This window comes from Bombina bombina, chromosome 8, assembly GCF_027579735.1.
Source record: "Bombina bombina isolate aBomBom1 chromosome 8, aBomBom1.pri, whole genome shotgun sequence".
In the NCBI taxonomy this organism is placed as follows: domain Eukaryota; kingdom Metazoa; phylum Chordata; class Amphibia; order Anura; family Bombinatoridae; genus Bombina; species Bombina bombina.
The window spans coordinates 216,482,200-216,504,695 of NC_069506.1; the positions used below are offsets into that span (position 1 = coordinate 216,482,200).

Sequence of the window (22,496 nt, forward strand, 5' to 3'; positions counted from 1 at the left end):
CACGAGAGAGAGTTTCTTGCTAGGGGGTCCAGATTTATCCTCTCCGATAAATCCGAATGGTCTTCTTTCCATTGAGTGAGCATGCAAAGCTGCAGCCGTCGCAGATGGAACCAATCAAAAAGAATGATGTCCATGGACGCCACCATTAGACCAATCACCTCCACGCATTGAGCCCCTGATGGACGAATAACAGACTGGAGAGAAAGAAGTTTGGATTTTCTGACGTCCGTGGACAAGGAATTTATGATTGTCCCTAGGAAACACACTCTTGAAGTTGGAACTAGAAAACTCTTTTCCAGATTCACTTTCCACCTGTGGGAACGTAGAAAAGACAACAACATCTCTGTATGAGATTTTGCTAGTTGAAAAGATGACGCCTGAACCAAGATGTCATCTAGATAAGGCGCCACAGCAAATCCCTGGGATCTGATCACTGCCAAAAGAGCTCCCAGAACTTTAATGAATATTCTGGGAGCCGTGGCAGGACCAAACGGAAGTGCAAAAAACTGGAAATGCTTGTCCAGAAAAGCAAACCATAGAAACTGGTGATGATCCCTGTGAATGGGAACATGTAAATACGCGTCCTTCAGGTCTATAGTCGCCATGAACTGACCTTCCTGAACCAATGAAAGAATGGAACGAATAGTTTCCATTTTGAAGGACGGAACCCTGAGAAATTTTTTGAGACACTTTAGGTTTAGGATGAGACGGAAAGTTCTTTCCTTTTTGGGAACCACAAATATATTTGAATAGAATCCTTGACCTTGTTCCTCTAGAGCAGTGTTTTTCAACCAGTGTGCCGTGGCACACTAGTGTGCCGTGAGAGATCCTCAGGTGTGCCACGGCAGACTGACAACAGTGTGACATATTTTTTAAACTTTACTTGTTTTTTACTCCCAGTGCAGGGGTAGTTTGTAGGAGGCATGGCATAACAGCACAATACATACAGTATGTGTGTGTGTGTGTATGTGTGTATATATATATATATATATATATATATATATATATATATACTGTATTAGGCTACAATGTGTGATTTTTTTTAAATTTTGGGATGGTGGTGTGCCACAGGATTTTTTAATGTAAAAAAGTGTGCCACGGCAAAAAAAGGGACTGGTACAATAAATCCCAGGGAGGATAGGTCCTCTACGCAATTTAGGAAAACTTCCCTCTTTACCTGGTTTGAGGACAGTCTTGACAGGAGAAATCTGCCCCTTGGAGGGCAAGATTTGAATCCTATTTTGTAACCCTGGGATACTATGTTCACAGCCGACGGATCTGGGACATCGCTTATCCAAGCCTGTTGAAAAAAGGAAAGCCTGCCCCCTACTTGATCCAAAATCGAATCGGGGGCGGACCCTTCATGCTAATTTAGAGTCAGCGGAAGGCTTCTTGTTTTGCTTTCCCTTATTCCAATGCTAGCTGGATTTCCAAGAGGACCTGGATTGGTCTGGTTTGGAAGAAGGAGGAAGATTTCTGTCCTTTAAAGTTGTGAAAGGAACGAAAATTAGAAGTCTGTCGACCCTTAGGTCTATTCTTTTTGTCTTGAGGTAGGAAAGATCCCTTTCTACCCATAATCTCTGAAATGATTTCCGCCAGACCAGGCCCAAATAGGGTTTTACTCTTATAAGGTAAAGCCAAAAGCTTGGCCTTTAAAGATATATCAGCTGACCAAGATTTTAACCAGAGCTCTACGAGCTAGGACAGTGAACCTAGTCATCTTGGCTCCCAATCTAATTACCTGCATGTTGGCATCGCAGATAAAGGTATTGGCTAAGTTACAAGCCTTGATCCTATCCTGGATCTCCTCATTCGTAGTCTCCTCTGATATCAGATCAGACAAGGCATCGCACCTATAAGATGCTGCACCTGCAACCGTAGCAATACTTGCCGCAGGTTGCCACTTTAGTCCTTGATGGATGTACATCTTCTTTAAGTAAGTCTCTAGCTTTTTATCCATGTGATCCTTAAAGGAACAACTATCCTCTATAAGAATAGTAGTTCTTTTAGCTAGAGTAGAAATAGCTCCTTCTACCTGAGGAACAGTGTGCCATGAGTCACGAATGGAGTCAGCAACAGGAAACATCTTTTTAAAAACAGAGGAAGGGGGAAAAGGAACCCCTGGCTTATCCTATTCCTGAGCTATAATTTTAGACATCTTGTCTGGAACAGGAAAAACATCCTCAGAAGAGGGAGAATCATAAACTCTGTTAAGTTTAGAAGACTTTTTAGGGTTGACAGCAACTGAAGGTTCAGAGTCATCCAAAGTATCTAGAACCTCCTTCAGTAGTAACCGGAGATGTTCCAGCTTAAATCTGAAATTAACTTCTTCAGATTCACAAGATTTTCCCCCCATAATATCAGAGTCTGAGATTTCACCTTCAGACGCTACTGAAGTATCTTCCTCATCAGACATCTTGGAAAGGTTGACCAGCGCAGATTAAGAGGGGTCAGAAACCTTACTGGCAGAAATATGTCTAGATTTCCTCTTACGCTTACCCGATGAAGGGAAAGCAGATAAAGCTGCAGACACTGCAGAGGTTATCTGAGCAGCAAAATCTCCTGGAAAATATACACCCCCAGGAGGTTGAGAGGAACCACAGGGCACTGCATGTGAAACCATTAAGGCTTGGGACGTTTGAGGAGAAAGCTGTGGCATATCCTGAACAGCATTATCCTGAGAGACAATTGGCTCAGAAGGGAGTAATTTATCTTTGAATTTTAGAGTCTTAGCTAAGCATGAGGAACAAAATTGCATAAGCAAAACAATTTGGGCCTCTAAACATAATAAACATTTATCCAGAGAAACAGAGTCTTGGTCTGTGTCCATAGTTGAAATGTTCTCAATAATAATGGAGTAAATAAAAATAACCGGTATGTCACTTTAAGAGAAAGTAACCAGTATGTCACTTTAAAACAGGAGAATCCAATAAAGCATATAATGCAGAAAAATATATATCTATCTCAGATTATATAAATAAAAATCCCTAACACCTCTATACCTCAGCAAGCTAAGGAGTCTTACCACACAGGCCCGGAGTTGTACTTTTGAATGCAGGGAGAAGTCGTATACAGTTAAATCCGCTGTCAGAAACGAATGCTGTCAGACCAGGAACACTTCAGAGAAAACAGAGAAAATATAGCAGAGTCCTTTGTGTCCTTGCTAATACACACGCACTGCCTTTCACTCCGCTCAGAATAAGGAAGAGCGGAGGTCACGTGACCGGACCTCAGAAAAGAAACTGCGCCACTAAAAGGCACGCATTTCTGTCTCTCAGATAAAGTACAAAACTAACCAGTATGCATTGGAACCCTTTCTTATAGTCAAAATAACACTGGAAGTCAAATAAAGGTCCTAGACCCTCCTTCTGATCCCTTAAAAAATACCCTTCAGTCTCCCTATGAAAGGGGAAAAATTAACCCCTTAAGTTCCACACACTTCAGTGCCTGCCAAACTGCCCCACTGAAAACCCCTTAAGGAGATTACATGTCCCAGATAATGATCCACACAAGGAATTAACCTCCAAAGTGCTGTCCTTCAGTACCTAGAAGGCAAAGGCACTTACCTGTGGATCCAGCTGCAGGGCAGGAACAGCTTCTTAGGTGTGATAGACACTCAACACTATCAGGGACCTGAAGAAAAAGAAAGAGCAGAGTAACCAACCCTGGATTTCTATGAAAGGGTAGCAATAATGTTAGAAATAAAGCAAAGACAACCTCGCCGCTTTCTAACTGCTAATAGCCACCATTACTCTTACTAAAGAGATTGAAGTGGACACAGCATAGCCCCTAATCCTTGCTTGCAGTGAAAAGTACCCAGAAAAGGATAAAATATTTTCAGACACCATCTTCACACATCCTCCATTGACAAAGGCAAAGAGAATGACTGGGGATTATGGGTAAGGGAAGTTACACTTAACAGCTTTGCTGGGGTGCTCTTTGCCTCCTCCTACTGGCCAGGAGTTGAATATCCCACTAGTAACTGGAATGATGTCGTGGACTCTCCATGCCATAGGAAAGAATAGTTTTTCTCATTTTTAGGAGCTTTAGCTACGTGTAATGGATGTATATTGCAAAGTTGGCCTACTAATAATTCCTTTTTTAAATAGTCATATTTTGTTTTTGACTGCACTGAGCCTTCCTGGTTGTAAACTGGCTGATAAACAGTTATCCTACTGTTATCCTACTGTTATTAGTGGACTATCATACACCTTTTCCCTGTGTTCCTGTCCTAAATATACCAACATAGTCTTGTCTAGCACTAATAAAGCTGTTGGATTAGTCCTAATCAGCCCGTGAGTATTAGTAGGATAGACACAACTAATAATATATTACTAACATTTGTTAGGCAAAACAAATATTCTCATCATGGTTAAATGTTGCTCTTTTATATTCACAAAATATTTTTTTTTCTAAAGTACAATATCCTGTAAGTATTCTTTACTCACGTTTGGTTGCAGTGCGTTACTCCATCCCCTGTATACCCACGCTCACAATGACATTCGTAGGAGTCTAGCGTGTTCCTGCATGTGGCGTGTGGATGACAGGTGGCCATCCCAAGCCGGCACTCATCTACATCTGGACACGAGGCGTAGGACCACTGAGCTGGTTCTGTTACAGCAGCGAGTCTTGCCTGTGAGAGAGCCTCAGAACAGCTAGAATATCCACGTAGGCCAGAAAAATCTCCAGAGAAACACCTGAGAGAGGAAGATAACACTGTATGCAAAAGCAACTCTTGGTCAGTGTGTGTTTGAGTATGTATGTCTGTAAGTGAAGCCCAACACATTTTCTGCTCCTCATTTAACGGCTGTGGCACCATTTCTGTCTGGAAATGATCAATTATCGCATTGTCCATCAGTCAGTCTGGGATAAACTACTGTTCTCTCAGTCATGGAGGGGGCAAACATTGTTTTTTTTTAGTCCGGCAGGAAAATGATCACAGCTACTCTTTGTCCAACAGAAAGGTGTTAGTCATAGCTCTCTGCACATAGCAGGAATAGATAAATAACTGATCAGTGCAGAGAAATTAATATAAGGCAAATCATTTGAGTTACAGAAGTCTCTGGGCCTAGGGCAGCAGAGTCTATGCTACTGCATATACCTGTGTGCATGTGTACATATATACATGTGTTACAGGAACTTCCCAGACACAGATATAAGTAAATACTATTATATTTTTTTCCTTGAATGGCAAATAACAGATTAAAGTAAATACCAGATCCATAGAGATGGGAAAGGCTTATAACCTGCTTGTCATATACACACACCTTTTGCTCTTAGTTCTAGAATACTCTTTTACATACTAAAGTGATTCTGTAAAATAAAGTGGGTGTGTTGAACAAAAAATTATTGTTGTGACATCTAACATTAAAATCAGTGAAGATGTGCTCAGAGCTAAACACAGTTTTGTACTGAGACACATTCTAAAAGGAGGAGGGGGGTTGTGTGAAGCTATGAATCTAGAAAGTGAATTTAACTAAATACTGAACATCCATGTTGTGTATATTCACCAGCCATATTACAAATATGTTGCTAGCCATAACGTATATTCTCTAATGCATTCAAGATGCTTCAATCTAGTATCTAAGCTTCAGTGTATGTATTTAGATGAGAACGATTGAATAATAGTACTGCAATACTTTAAATGCATTAAATGTATTTATGAAGTCCCTTTATATTGGACAGTAAAAACCTTGAGATTTTAATATAAAATGTAGCTAGTATAGACTCATAATTATATTGCCCCTTCTCATGTAATTTAGATCTTAAAATTATGGATTTTCTAATTTTCCGAGCTTGAAATGCATGCTGCTGTCTGCTCAACTGCAAAACAATACACTTTATACTAAACTAATAACCTCAGCAAGCCTGTGATTTCTACAGACTCAAGCTAGAATTGCCTCCTCCAAATCAGACAACTGGTGGTGGTTGTAGTTTGACCATTAAAAACAATTGCTGCAAACACAATGTTAATTTGTTTTAAAAAATGTTTACACTTAGCTGATATATTATTCTATAGCAATGCAACAGAAGTCTTGTTATAAGATGTTTACTGTTCTAGCAAGCAAATGAAACTAATGATTTCACATCATTCGTCTTTCATTCTAATTTCAGATGATGTCTGCATTGATAGTGCAAGTGAACCCTCTATGCGATACAAAGTGCAGCAATATTAATAACAATACAATATCTTTCAGTTAGTTGGTGTAATTCTCTACATGAAAAAGTATTCACATTTTGTGTGCACCTCTAAATTTGGATGCAATGGGCTCCATGTACGAAGCAGCGAAAGCTGCTCCGGAGCCTTTGCGGGGCAGGTTTGCATATGCGAGACTGCTTCCCGCAATGTAAGAAGCAGCGGTCATTAGACTGCTGCTTCTTACACCCTACGCCACCTCTGAGGTGGCGAGGGAAAATCACAGAGAGCTCACTCGCTCTCGGTGATTGACAGCCCCTTCAGTCGCGTGATTGGTCGTGCGAATGAAGGGGCGGGCATTACACACTCTGATGAGTGTGTAATGATACATACGGGCAAGCAGATCAACAGATGAGATGCCCGTGTGTAGTGAAGGCGGGCGGACAGCTTCGCGAGTTGAGAAGCTGTCCGCCCACCGGTTAGTACATGGCGCCCAATATCTGCAAATACTGTTACTACAGATTTTACAGATAGATATTTTATCTATATGTGACGCACTATAGCCTTTTCAACCCATATAAGGTTATAGTGAAATATTAAACATATACAACTTTTCAATGTAGCTCCCATTCGAAAATTATACACAGGTTTTAACCATTATGTTATTACCCATACGTCTAATATCATGAACAAAGTGAAGTTGTTTTAGATAATGTGATAACTCAAATACTATTTATTTTACAGGTTGTGATGGTATTTGACTTTTTATTTATAATCTTTGGGGTATCATTAATTAAGAGTTTTTGTTTTTAACCACATTTATTAATCAATGAATTTGTATCCACTGCCCTATAAGGCTTCCTTTATTATTCAACTGTATAAAGCAGCTCTTGCCTTTTCAATGCACGGTCAAGTATATTCGTAAACACAAATCTATAAATTCACCTCACCTTCCCAGTGTAGGATTATCAGTGTTTCCACACCAGCCACATTCAAAGTTCTGGAGGCACTCACGGCATGTGTTAAACCTGGAGCAATCCATGCACTGTGGGACGGAGTGTACACTAAGAAAAAAATATTGAGGGGAAACTATTAGACAAAAGGAGGGAAGGAAACAATATAAGAATAAGAGATTTGAAAAACTAGGGGAAAGAGAGGGTGAATGAGACAATCTGTATAAATATAAACGCAAACTGTGTATAGTGCTTGGGTTTTAAGGGATAGAGCCAGTAGTGGGACCAACTCAACAGAGCTATAATACAGAGACTGCGGGAAGTGGCAAAGACTATACTGATTCAGTATCAGCGACACCACTTTTACTATTGGGGAAAGAACACCCGATTGCTACAAACGGATACTTTACCTCATTGGGAGAGTCTACTAATCGGCCGAAACTGTCTAAGGTACCGCTCTCATATGTGTAAATAGATTGATCCAATACTCTCGTGAGCACGATCAACTACATATGAGAGTTAAATTGTCACTATATTCCTTATTTACTCTATATCAGTAATCAGCTGATCGGACTAAAGACATTTAAATATCGAGTAGAACACTTCTCCTTCTAACGAATCATTATAGTGCTACTCACTTGTGTTTTTATGCTTAGCTTATATTGATATAACTTTTTATATCAAGTTTATTAGTTTTTATTCCACTGGACGTTCAGATTTATGTACTTGTATTATTATTTGTATTTTTATTTATTTTTTTTAAAAACATTTTTATTGAGCTTTTGTAAAAAAGTACAATCTTTTCCATAAGGTTACAAAAGGTAGTATTATTTATTTGTATTTTTATGATAATTAGTTACTGCATAAATTGCTTATACAGTAAGGTACTCTGCTCACATTAGAGTATTAGAATATATAGCTAGTGGCTATTACAATTATTATAAATCTTTTAGCTTGCCTAGGTACCTAATAGGGATCTATATTATAAAACGCACACCTCTCTTTTGTAATCTGCTTTGTACGAGCTCATCTCTAGAGTTTAGGTGATTCTGTTTTATAACTTATAAGTATATAGTTACTTCATCCCTGAATATAGCACTTTCAATTATATTAACATATTGTATATTTATTGTTCATTTTTACATTAAAACAAATATTTTAATTGATTATTATTAAAAATTCCTTTCCACATATTTCAGAGAATAGTCTCCCTTTATTCATTTGATATCACCTACCCTAGCTTTCAGAGCCAGTACTACTCCCATTCATTGCTGTTACCTAATTGGGTTCTAATAGAGAGGGGCCCTTTTGTACTTGGCTGGGGGTTAGATATTAGCGCCAATTCTCCCTACATATCAAACAACTCAACAGAGGGCCCTAGTGCAAAATGTTTTTTTGGGCCCCCACCCCAAAGGTAACTCAGAAGCAACAGTAATAATAATAATGCTGTTCTGTATAATGATTTTGTGGATAAATAGATTGACGTACAACTTGCACTAATAAAAGGCTCCTCTGCATTATGATTGATATATTTTGCACACGCATATGTATAAACTGGCTGCTATGGGCCCCCTCGGCACTTGGACCCTGATGCCACCGCACCTTCTGCGCCAATGGTAGTTCCGCCCTCTGACTAAACTTAAAGGGACATTAAATCAAAATAAAATTTCATAATTCAGATAGAACATCCAATTTTAAATACCTTTCCAATTTACTTCTGTTATCTAATTTGCTTTGTTCTCTTGGAATCCTTTGCTGGAGAGTATGTTCAGGAATAGCAATGCACAATTGGGAGCTAGCTGAACACATCTGGTGAGACAATGATAAAAATTTTATATGTGCAGCCGCCAGCTAACTCCCAGCAGTGTATTCCTACTCCTGAGCCTACCTAGAAATGCTCTTCAACAAATTATATCAAAAGAACAAAGCGAATTTGATAATACAAGTAAATTGGAAAGTTTTTTAAAAGTGTATACTCTAAATCATGAAAGTATAATTTCGACTTGCCCGTCCTTTTAATTCCTTCCCCTGTAAAAATTAAGCAGTGTTTGAAAATAATTGTTAACACATTGTTGTTATATTGATAACATCAGAAGATAAAATGCTATGAAAGCTGAAAGTTAAAGATTAAAGGGATGTTAAAGTCAAAGTTTATGAAGTGTTCAAATATATTTAATTATAAGTAGTAAAAAAAAGCCACTTTATTTTCATTATTTGCTTTGCGTTTTTCCATTGACCCTAAATAAATCTGTCCTGCAGAATTCAGAACTGTGATTTTGCTACATATTACACAGTGTTTACTTGATCAATACAGGAGTGTGTTTATATCTGTCCCTAACTAGTCATAGCAAAGGAGATAAACACATTCAAAAGCCCTTTTAAAGTACCGTATATGCCCCTGGGCTGAAACAATTTAAAGTTTGCTAATAAAGGGAGGAGGAAAGGAAAAGCACAACTATTTCTGCTATAAAAAAACTGAAGTTACAGTGAGAGACATTAAAAGGGACATTATACACTAGATTTTTATTTGCATAAATATTTTGTAGATGATCCATTTATATAGCCCATAAAGTTTTTTTTTGTTTTTTTTTTAATGGATAGTTTGCTTATTTTTAAATAACATTGTTTTGATTTTCAGACTCCTAACCAAGCCCCAAAGTTTTAGGAGAGAATACTGATGTATACCTACTCCAGCTTGCTCCTGTTTGTGTAAAGGGTCTTTTCATATGGAAAGTAAGGGGGGGAGTGACTGCTATTTCCCACTTGCAGTGGGTGTTCCAGTAACCTTTTAAATAGAGCTAAACTGGAAGTTTCTAAGTAAGTTTTTAAACGGTTTTATACTAGATTTTTATATCAGTATCTGTGCATATTATTCTTTATAGTAGTGTCTATTACATGCAGTTATATAAAAATTGGTGTATACTGTCCCTTTAATAGAGAGAGAAGAAGGAAACAGCAGTGTGAAACAGCTTCAAAACTCACCTATCATACCAGTCCCGGCAGTCTCCATATGGGTACTTTGCTAGATAGGCTGCAAAATAGAAACAGCTTCCTGTGGACTGGCACCAAGCACAGTGACTGGAGTTAGACAGACATTCCGAGCAGCTGTGTCTCCTGCAATATATGGGAACACCAGGAAATGCGTACAATAGAAAGAGCACATAACATAGGAAATACATAAAACGTAATATTTCATAAAATAAATAATGAAAACACATTTCAAGAGTGGGAAAAACCTCAATGACTGTGCTCACAGCTCACAATTCTCACGTTACCCAAATGCTGAATCGATTCAGTGATGCAGCATATCTGTACAAAGCTGACTGAAAACATCTCATTAACATCTCAATGTAAAAAGGAAGACATTTTACCTTTAAAATTTCCTCTGTAGCCAAATCCAATTGTAAATGGACTTTTAGGATTATTGTCCTGGGACTTGCAAGGGCGCGTGTATAGACATTGTATTTCCCTCCTCATTTTATTGACACTTGCTATAAAATTTAGCTAGAGTATGGTGAAATCCAACAAAATCACAGTAGAACAAAGTGTGAACTTAGCATTGATTGGCGAGAGAATATATATACCGATGATGATGTTCGTAGAGCATGAATGGAAAAAGGTCTAAGCCAAATAGAGTAGCGTGGAGCAGGCTTAATTAAGGCGGAGGACGGACCGCACATCCATATTAAAAAAAAGAAAAAAAAAAAGAAAGAAAAGCCACTACCATGCAACATAATGAAAAAAATAGCTTTATTCCAAAAATAAAGACACACATACCAGAACGAGGAGAGCTCCACCATCTTACGCGTTTCACGCCGCAAGGCGCTTACTCATAGACTTGGAGCACAAGTAAAAAGACTGCAGCATTTGAAGGAAGCGTATCCAATCAGCCAGAGAGTCAAAAATGACATCAGCGATACGTATCCTGTAACCATGGCTTTCAATTGTTGGTATTACACCTACAAAATGCTGTGGTGTTTTAAAAACATATATTAAAGGGCCAGTAAACCTAAAAAACAATGTTATATAATTCTCCACATAGTGCAGAATTATATAACATTATATCAGTGCTAGCTTTATAAAACCTAATATATCCGGTAAACTTTTCTGGAAACAGGGTTTTCCAGACCCGCCCTCTGTGCTCTACTGAGCGGGTCTGGTTTTCCCTCAGAGCGCATCTGGCCAGCTGTCTAGTAACAGCCCGGTCTGACCGCACCATTACACTTAATGCAGCTCGCTCCTGCTCCACTATGTGCAGAATTATATAACATTATTTTTTAGGTTTACTGGCACTTGAAGTACCTTGTGGTACTTTTTAGCATTGATTAGCCGTTTGTTTTTTACCATGCAGATTATAGTAAAAAGAGTAGCTGAAAGATAACTGCTCACAGATCACTTACTCTAGAGAGCAGAAGACATTTTGAGGTAAAATACACTTTTCCTGTTTTGCACCTCCCTTGCACACGGTTTCCTTTTTTTTCATAGGCTGCACTGCTCAAGCCACTGCAATTATAAGTAAGCATGCTCCCTATTTCTGCAGCACTGTTCCCCAAACCCAGTTGGCAGGGCCTTAACAGGCCAGATATTTAATATATCTTAAAGTGAAGGTAAACTTTGCTCTATTTGAATCGAATCCTATACATATAAGCACAAATAAATGGCACTTTCATTCATTAAAATCTCATATTTTACTTTTATCCCGTGTTATCGCCATTTTTATTTTGCATCTTGCAATATCCAAATTCAACCCGTTTTTTTTTTTTTGTTTTGTTTTTTCACATGCTGGTCACATTTTTTCACCAGCCAATTGACTTTCTGGTCGTTAGGCGGCCGTCATTTGACGTCATCCCTGTCTTGTACGCTATGCGCATGCATTAGCTTTTTTGCTCACACTTGGAAGGCAAGCGTGGCCCCGTTTCACACATGCTCAATGCAAATTGTATATTTCATATAGGGTTACGTAGAAGGTTTATTACGGGACGGGATTACCGCATGCGCATTGTTGACCGTCAACGAGTTTATGCGCATGCGCAGTTCTTATAGTCGCCGTGCACGAGTCTTGTAGACAAGTATAGAGCAGGTGGGACCGCTCTATACGTCACAATACCAGAAATCAAGAAATGGCTCATGGGAGGAGTCTGAAACGGAACGGAAGGGAAAAATCAAACTTCAATATTATAGAAATAAGTAATGTTTCAAAGAAAAAAAACTTAGCGACTCTGTATTTTATAAGCTGCAAAATTGAATACTGTAAAAAGAACGATCTAACAAGACTTTTACTTTAAGTAGAGCTAATCATACTGGAGTCATAACCCAGAATGTTTTTACCATAGCTGATGACTTTACAAGCCTGATGATGTTTGTTGATTTGCAAATTACTTCTAAAATAGCTTGATGAGCATCAAATGACTCCAGGATGGTCGTAAAATAATCCTGTTTGTCTTGGGCTGTTAAAAGGACATTATACACTTATTTTTTATTTGCATAAATGTTTTGTAAATTATTTATATAGCCCATAAAGTTTTTTTTTTTTTGGTTTTTTTTAAATGTATAGTTTTGCTTATTTTTAAATAACATTGTTCTGATTTTCAGACTCCTAACCAAGACCCATAAGTATTATTTATATAGCCCATAAAGTTTTTAGTTGTTTTTTTTAAAAAAAATGTATAGTTTTGCTTATTTTTAAATAACATTGTTCTGATTTTCAGACTCCTAACCAAGCCCCAAAGTTTTATAAGAATACCGTCAGCTACCTTCTCCAGCTTGCTCCTGTTTGTGTAAAGGGTCTTTTCATATGCAAAAGAAGGGGGAGGGGGAGTGTCTTATTTGCCACTTGCAGTGGGCTTTCCAGCTACCTTTTCAACAGAGCTAAACTGAGAGCTTCTAAGTAAGTTTTTAAACAGTTTTATACTGGATTTTTATATCAGTATCTGTGCATCTTATTCTTTATAGTAGCGTTTATTACATGCAGTTATATGAAAATGAGTGTATACTGTCCCTTTAAGGGTCCTGAGCACTTGAGTTGGGAAACAATCTAAGAGACTATTAAACATGCACAGACTGGTTCACTTATTCTGTAGATGCAGGAACCAGAGTTATAAACTAATATAAATGCATACCATTGATGCCTTTAAATACATAACACATGCTATAACAGTTAAGAAGATCCTGCAGTCAGTGGCAAAGAAATATATATTTTTTCATAAATTAATATTTATGATAAGTCTAAGTCAAACAATTGAAAATTTTAGTAAAGCAAAAGACACATATCCAACTGGATACAGACTGCAAAACAAAACACATAATCTAGCGGAGTCCTGTTGTACAGTTGTTAAGTTAAAAAAAAAAAAACAGAATTTATGCTTACCTGATAAATTTCCTTCTCTTGTGATGTATCGAGTCCACGGATTCATCCATACTTGTGGGATATTCTCCTTCCCTACAGGAAGTAGCAAAGAGAGCACCCACAGCAGAGCTGTCTATATAGCTCCTCCCTTAGCTCCGCCCCCCCCCAGTCATTCGACCGAAGGCTAGGAAGAAAAAGGAGAAACTATAGGGTGCAGTGGTGACTGAAGTTTTTTAAATTAAAAATATACTACCTGTCTTAAACAAACAGGGCGGGCCGTGGACTCGATACATCACAAGAGAAAGAAATTTATCAGGTAAGCATAAATTTTGTTTTCTCTTGTAAGATGTATCGAGTCCACGGATTCATCCATACTTGTGGGATACCAATGCCAAAGCTTTAGGACACGGATGAAGGGAGGGACAAGACAGGTACCCTAAACAGAAGGCACCACTGCTTGTAAAACCTTTCTCCCAAAAATAGCCTCCGAAGAAGCAAAAGTATCGAATTTGTAAAATTTGGAAAAAGTATGAAGCGAAGACCAAGTCGCCGCCTTACAAATCTGTTCAACAGAAGCCTCATTTCTAAAAGCCCATGTGGAAGCCACTGCTCTAGTAGAATGAGCAGTAATTCTTTCAGGAGGCTGCTGGCCAGCAGTCTCATAAGCCAAACGGATAATGCTTTTCAGCCAAAAGGAAAGAGAGGTAGCAGTAGCCTTTTGACCTCTCCGTTTACCAGAATAAACAACAAACAATGAAGATGTTTGACGGAAATCTTTAGTTGCTTGTAAGTAGAACTTTAAAGCACAAACCACATCAAGATTGTGCAACATACCTTCCTTCTTTGATGAAGGATTAGGACACAGAGAAGGAACAACAATCTCCTGATTGATATTCCTATTAGAAACAACCTTAGGAAGAAACCCAGGTTTGGTACGCAACACCACCTTATCTGCATGGAAAACTAGGTAAGGTGAGTCACATTGTAAAGCAGATAACTCAGAAACTCTTCGAGCCGAAGAGATAGCTACTAAAAACAAAACTTTCCAAGATAGAAGCTTAATATCTATGGAATGCATAGGTTCAAACGGAACCCCTTGAAGAACATTAAGAACCAAATTTAGGCTCCATGGTGGAGCAACAGGTTTAAATACAGGCTTGATTCTGACCAAGGCCTGACTAAACGCTTGAACGTCTGGGACATCTGCCAGACGTTTGTGTAAAAGAATAGACAAAGCAGATATTTGTCCTTTTAAGGAACTAACTGATAATCCATTCTCCAATCCTTCTTGGAGAAATGACAAAATTCTAGGAATCCTAATCTTACTCCATGAGTACCCTTGGATTCACACCAACAAAGATATCTGCGCCAAATCTTATGATAGATTTTCCTGGTGACAGGCTTTCTAGCCTGAATCAGGGTATCAATGACCGACTCAGAGAAACCACGCTTTGATAGAATCAGGCGTTCAATCTCCAAGCAGTCAGACGCAGAGAAATTAGATTTGGATGCTTGAATGGACCTTGGATTAGAAGGTCCTGCCTCATTGGCAGAGTCCACGGTGGAACAGATGACATGTCCACCAGGTCTGCATACCAAGTCCTGCGTGGCCACGCAGGCGCTATCAGAATCACCGAAGCTCTCTCCTGCTTGATTCTGGCAACCAGACGTTGGAGGAGAGGAAACGTTGGATATACATAAACCAGATTGAAGGACCAGGGCACTGCTAGAGCATCTATCAGTACCGCCTGGGGATCCCGGGACCTGGACCCGTAACAAGGAAGTTTGGCGTTCTGTCGGGACGCCATCAGATCCAATTCTGGTGTGTCCCATAGTTGAGTTAGCTGGGCAAATACCTCCGGATGGAGCTCCCACTCCCCCGGATGAAAAGTCTGACGACTTAGGAAATCCGCCTCCCAGTTCTCTACCCCTGGGATATGGATTGCTGAGAGATGGCAAGAGTGATCCTCCACCCATCGGATTATTTTGGTTACCTCCATCAACGCTAGAGAACTCCGTGTTCCTCCTTGATGATTGATATAGGCTACAGTCGTGATGTTATCCGACTGAAATCTGATGAATTTGGCCGCAGCTAGCTGAGGCCATGCCTGAAGCGCATTGAATATCGCTCTCAGTTCTAAAATGTTTATCGTCAGGAGAGATTCCTCCCGAGACCATAAGCCCTGTGCTTTCAGGAATTTACAGACTGCACCCCAGCCTAGCAGGCTGGCATCTGTTGTTACTATGAGCCACTCTGGCCTGCGGAAACACATTCCCTGAGACAGGTGGTCCTGAGACAACCACCAGAGAAGAGAATCTCTGGTCTCTTGGTCCAGATGCAGTTGAGGAGATAAATCTGCATAATCCCCATTCCACTGTTTGAGCATGCATAGTTGCAGTGGTCTGAGGTGTAGGCGGGCATAAGGAACTATGTCCATTGCCGCTACCATGAGTCCGATTACCTCCATACACTGAGCCACTGATGGCCGAGGAATGGAATGAAGAGCTCAGCAAGTGATTAAAAGTTTTGATTTTCTGACCTCCGTCAGAAATATTTTCATTTCTACCGAGTCTATCAGAGTCCCTAGGAAGGAAACTCTTGTGAGAGGGACGAGAGAACTCTTTTTTATGTTCACCTTCCATCCGTGAGATCTCAGAAAAGCCAACACGATGTCTGTGTGAGACTTGGCTAGCTGGAAAGTCAACGCCTGAATTAAGATTTCGTCTAGATAAGGCGCCACTGTTATACCCTGCGGTCTTAGAACCGCCAAAAGGGACCCTAGCACCGTTGTGAAAATTCTGGGAGCCGTGGCCAACCCGAAAGGAAGGGCCACAAACTGGTAATGCCTGTCCAGAAAGGCGAATCTGAGGAATTGATAATGATCTCTGTGAATAGGGATGTGTAGATATGCATCCTTTAAATCCACGGTAGTCATATATTGACCCTCCTGGATCAGAGGAAGAATAGTCCGAATAGTCTCCATCTTGAAAGATGGTACTCTGAGGAATTTGTTTAGAATTTTGAGATCCAAGATCGGTCTGAAAGGTCCCTCTTTTTTTGGGAACCACAAACAGGTTGGAGTAAAAACCTAGCCCTTGTTCCGCTCTTGGAACTGGGTGGATCACTCCCATAGTATGTAGGTCTTCTACACAGCGTAAGAACGCCTCTCTCTTTGTCTGGTTTGCAGACAATTGAGAAATGTGAAATCTCCCCCTTGGGGGGGAGTCTTTGAAGTCCAGAAGATATCCTTGGGACACAATTTCTAAAGCCCAGGAATCATGAACATCTCTTGCCCAAGCCTGAGCGAAGAGAGAGAGTCTGCCCCCTACTAGATCCGGTCCCAGATCGGGGGCTACTGATTCATGCTGTCTTAGAGGCAGCAGCAGGCTTCTTGGCCTGTTTACCTTTGTTCCAAGCCTGGTTAGGTCTCCAGACTGACTTGGATTGGACAGAATTCCCCTCTTGCTTTGCTGCAGGGGAAGCTGAAGCGGGACCTTTTAAGTTCCGAAAGGAACGAAAATTATTTCGTTTGGTCCTCATCTTATTTGTTTTATCCTGAGGGAGGGCATGGCCTTTCCCTCCAGTGATGTCTGAAATAATTTCTTTCAGTGTAGGCCCAAATAGGGTCTTTCCTTTGAAAGGGATGTTCAACAACTTAGATTTTGATGACACATCAGCAGACCAGGACTTAAGCCATAACGCCCTGCGTGCTAAAATGGCAAAACCTGAATTCTTTGCCGCTAATTTAGCCATTTGAAAAGCGGCATCTGTAATGAAAGAATTAGCCAACTTAAGGGCCTTAATTCTATCCATAATATCCTCTAATGGAGTCTCCACCTGGAGAGCCTCTTCTAGAGCCTCAAACCAGAAAGCAGCTGCAGTAGTTACAGGAGCAATGCATGCAATAGGTTGGAGAAGAAAACCTTGATGAACAAAAATTTTCTTTAGGAGACCCTCATTTTTTATCCATAGGATCTTTGAAAGCACAACTGTCTTCGATAGGTATAGTTGTACGCTTAGCAAGAGTAGAAATAGCTCCCTCCACCTTAGGAACAGTCTGCCACGAGTCCTGTATGGTGTCAGATATGGGAAACATTTTCTTAAAAACAGGAGGGGGAGCGAATGGAATACCTGGTCTATCCCACTCCTTAGTAACAATAGTCACAATCCTCTTAGGGACTGGAAAAACATCAGTGTAAACAGGAACCTCTAAGCATCTGTCCATTTTACACAATTTCTCTGGGACCACTATAGGGTCACAATCGTCTAGAGTAGCTAATACCTCCTTGAGCAATAAGCGGAGGTGTTCAAACTTAAATTTAAAGGCCGTCATATCAGAATCTGTCTGAGGGAGCGTCTTTCCTGAATCAGAAATCTCTCCCTCAGATAACATATCCCTTACCCCTACTTCAGAACATTGTCAGGGTATATCGGATACGGCTACTAAAGCGTCAGACGGCTCAGCATTTGTTCTTAACCCAGAGATGTCACGCTTTCCTTGTAAACCAGGCAGTTTAGAGAAAACCTCTGTGAGGGTTTTATTCATAACTATGGCCATGTCTTGTAAAGTAAATGAATTTGACACATTAGAGGTACTTGGCGTCACTTGTGCGGGCGTTACTGGTTGTGACACTTGGGGAGAGCTAGATGGTAAACTCTCATTTCCTTCTGAGAATCATCTATTGCAATATTTTTAAGTGCTAAAATATGCTCTTTATAATTTATAGACATATTAGTGCAAGTGGGACACATTCTAAGAGGGGGTTCCACAATGGCTTCTAAACACAGAGAACAAGGATTTTCCTTGGTGTCAGACATGTTAAACAGGCTAGTAATGAAACAAACAAGCTTGGAAAACACTTTAATCAAAGAAAATAACACTTTACACCAAAACAGTACTGTGCCTTTAAGAGAAAAAAAAGCTGCAAAAACTCTGCAAAACAGTGTAAAAAAGCAGTAAACAAAATGAAATTTTTACAGTAGCATCATAATGCCTTAGTAACTTTGCACCACTATGCAAATAAACAATTAACCCCTTAATGTAAAAACCGGATTGAAAAAACTTCAAAACCGGTAAAATAACGTTCAGCACCTTGCCACAGCTCTGCTGTGGTGCCTACCTGCCCTTTAGGAATGATTTATGGAGACAAAACCTCTTTACATCCCTCAAATACAGCAGGAATCTCTGGAGAAGTAGCTGGATGCTTCTGAGGTAAATAAACTGTGCAACTGAAAATAGGCCCCTCCCACCTCACTTGATGTTATGGGGCCTAAAAGAAACACCACAGAGTGTTTCTTAAACTAGCCACAAAGGCCCCTTAAAGTCCCTCAAAAAACGTTATATTTGTAATTAAACCAAAACGTTTTTTCCTATTAGTATCACCAGTAACTATGAGCCCTTTATGCAAGCTTGGATTCCTCTTTTACTGAATACAGCTTACCTTTCCCTCATGGGGATATTGCCAGCCTTTTCTAGAAATAACAGTCTGTCTAGAAAAAAATAGACTGAACATACCTTAATGCAGTTTAGCCTGCAAACTGTTCCCCCAACTGAAGTTTTCCTGTACTCTTCAGCCCTTGTGAGAACAGAGGTGGATCTTAGTTACAAAATGCTAAGATCATCATCCTCCTTGCAGAAATCTTCATCCCTTTTCTGCCAGAGAGTAAATAGTACACACCGGTACCATTTAAAATAACAAACTTTTGCTTGAGAAAATAAAAACTAACATTTTTGTCACCACACTCACTTTACCCTTCCTAGCAGTTAAGCAGGCAAAGAGAATGGGGGTGGAGCTAAGGGAGGAGCTATATAGACAGCTCTACTGAGGGTGCTCTCTTTGGCGCTTCCTGTAGGGAAGGAGAATATCCCACAAGTATGGATGAATCCGTGGACTCAATACATCTTACAAGAGAAATATATATATTTTCTTCAGTAATTTCTAGCTTTGTTGATATAATTATTCTCTATTTTAGTCACTATTTAGCTTGGTCTTGGGTATTGTGATATACATTTTCTTACATAACACATTAGGTTTAAGTTTTTATGCAAAAATACACACTGTTTGTTTTTGTTAACCAAAGTAATATATGATCATTCTTTTGAAAGATAAAGAGAAGTAATAAATGATTAACAGATTTTCACTTGCCGGAGAGCACCCATAATCATAATTAGACAATTATCATTTTGTATCTGTTTATATATACATATATACTCACTGGTTACAGGCCCGTGGGCATTCCTCAGGTGTTCGAATGGAGCTGTTAACTCGTCCCCTACGGCTGCACAGTGAATCCCCCTTCTTACTGCTGTGTATTTGCCATTCACAGTATAGATCCTAAAAATCAAAAGGCTAAATTATAACACCAGTATAAATGTGATCAACCTGCATTCCGTCAAAATAACAATAGGGTATAACATGTATATTATAAGAATATGCATATAACCATACCCATTTGTTTCAGATTATATAATTTAAATAGATGAGAGGATATAGAAATTGATTCATGCATCTTATTATACCTATGATATATTAGTATAACTGACACAATTTCAGAAACAGCAGGTCATGGTTTTGTTGCATATGATCTCACAACCTGCTCATATATTAATTCTATATTTGTTAGGATCCCATTACATATGTTTATTCTATATTTGATAGGATACAGATCCCATTACATATGTTTATTCTATATTTGTTAGGATACACATCCCATTACATATGTTTATTCTATATTTGTTAGGATACAGATCCCACTACATATGTTTATTCTATATTTGTTAGGATACAGATCCCACTACATATGTTAATTCTATATTTGTTAGAATACAGATCTCACTACATATGTTAATTCTATATTTGTTAGAATACAGATCTCACTACATATGTTAATTCTATATTTGTTAGAATACAGATCCCACTACATATGTTTATTCTATATTTGTTAGGATACAGATCTCACTACATATGATTATTCTATATTTGTTAGGATACAGATCCCACTACATATGTTTATTCTATATTTGTTAGGATACACATCCCATTACATATGTTAATTCTAAATTTGTTAGAATACAGATCCCATTACATATGTTAATTCTAAATTTGTTAGAATACAGATCCCATTACATATGTTGTTGTTTTTTTGTTGGGGCCATTACGCTGACATCACTAACATTATTTTACTCATACATTTTCACATAATTTTCTACCATCAAAGTCAATTTACTACAGTAAAATGTAAAGGGACATGAAACCCAGATATAGCATTCAATTTTAAAAATGTTCCAATAATACTTTAGTTATCAAATTTTGCTTCATTCTCTTAGTATCCTTTGTTGAAGGAGGAGCAATGCACTGCTGGGAGCTAGCTGAGCATAGCTGGTGAGCCAATGACAAGAGTCATGTATGGGCAGCCACCAATCAGCAACTAGCTCCTATTAGCGCATTGCTGTTCCTGAGCCTACCTAGGTATACTTTTTATACTTAAAGGGACATGAAACCCACATTTTTTCTTTCATGATTTAGAAAGAGCATGCAGTTTTAAACAATTTTCTAATTTACTTCTATTATCTAATTTGCTTCATTCTCTTGATATTCTTTGCTGAAAAGCATATCTAGATATGCTCAGTAGCTGCTGATTGGTGGCTTCACATAGATGCCTCGTGTGATTGGCTCACCCATGTGCATTGCTATTTTTCAATAAAGGATATCTAAAAAATTAAGCAAATTAGATAATAGAAGTAAATTGGAATGTTGTTTAAAATTGTATTTTCTGTCTGAATCATGAAAGAAAAGTTTTGGGTTTAGTGTCTCTTTAAGGTAGGAGGTTATATAAAAGAATTCAGATAAAATCATAACAGAGTGCACAAATGCCTATGATACATTGTCATACTTCATAGGACACAACATTCCCTTATTTTGTGGGAAACAAAATCATAACAAGACTATTGCAGACACAAACCTTACTGCAGGCTTCACAATCTCGGTATTCCTCACACAGCTGACAGTTGTTAGGGGACAGTATTAGGGGTGTGTCTGGACAGACCTCTGCCCCCTCCACAGCAAGGCGCTGGTGACATGTGCGACTCTGAGGGCACCAACCACAGCCCTGATCAGCCAGACAGGCCAAACATGATGGATAACCTGGACACATGTCAGACCGGTGGGGCTCTAGAAAGAGGAATGATATCTCCTATGGAGAGAGAGGGGGGAAAACGAGAAAGGAAAAGTTAACATAAAAGAGCTTTGTGAAAAAGATATTCAATTAAGAGATCAGCTAAAAAAGAAAAAGGAAAGCGGATAAAACGTGGAAACAATGTGAGTACAGAAAGACAAAGCTAGTAAAAAAGAAGAGATAAAAATAATAAAATGTTTACAAAAGAAAATAAAGTGGAGTAAGGTAAGTGAAAGTGTTGTTTTTGAAATGCTAGGATTTAACATCATTTTAATGGTGAAAAAAAGGACATAGAAAATCTTAAACAAATTCAAACAAAAAGGGACACTGATAGAAACATGGATAAACTTACACTACCCCCATGGACACCTGTGCGGTCCCACGTCAGGCTCAGCTCACTTGTGTGCCCATTGCCAGTGTTGTTTAAATAGCCCTCAATTTGAACTGCATAGCGGCTTCCTCTATCCGCATTAGGAAACAGGTGCTCACCACTATTCCTCTGCAAAGGACGTCTTTCCTTCTCCTGGTGTGCAGACCAGCGACCCACCTCCTCCTGAAATGCAACAAAATCAGAAAACAAAGAAATTAAAGCAAACAGCAATAAGAAGGGGGGAAAATGACAAAAAGTTGAGGTTTGTATGAAAAACAGGAATATTAGAAACAGGCAATTCTAATAAATGAGATATAAGGTATACGGCACGAGAAATAAGCAGATGGATATATGAGTGGTGGTATTACAACTACAACTCCATAATGCTCACCATCTGAGGAAACTAGAGTACAAGAGGAAATCAAGGCGTTCAAGAAAAAAATAAAATGACGACACATACGGAATTCAATTAAAACAGAGAGCAGGAAGCAGATTATCTAAATAATTGTTTTATA

General features: G+C 39.0%; 1 protein-coding gene across 2 annotated transcripts in view; it reads right to left on the minus strand.

Moving 5' to 3' along the window:
* Positions 1-22,496, minus strand: part of MEGF8 (multiple EGF like domains 8) — a 119,493-nt gene that overhangs the window by 76,515 nt on the left and 20,482 nt on the right. For both annotated transcript variants that reach the window (XM_053690879.1, XM_053690877.1), the window contains exons 16-21: positions 21,964-22,164; positions 21,399-21,629; positions 19,653-19,771; positions 10,072-10,203; positions 7,087-7,200; positions 4,449-4,697 (exon numbers count right to left, since the gene is read on the minus strand). In XM_053690879.1, the coding sequence (XP_053546854.1) occupies positions 4,449-4,697; positions 7,087-7,200; positions 10,072-10,203; positions 19,653-19,771; positions 21,399-21,629; positions 21,964-22,164 (1,046 nt within the window). The remainder of the gene's footprint in view (positions 1-4,448; positions 4,698-7,086; positions 7,201-10,071; positions 10,204-19,652; positions 19,772-21,398; positions 21,630-21,963; positions 22,165-22,496) is intronic.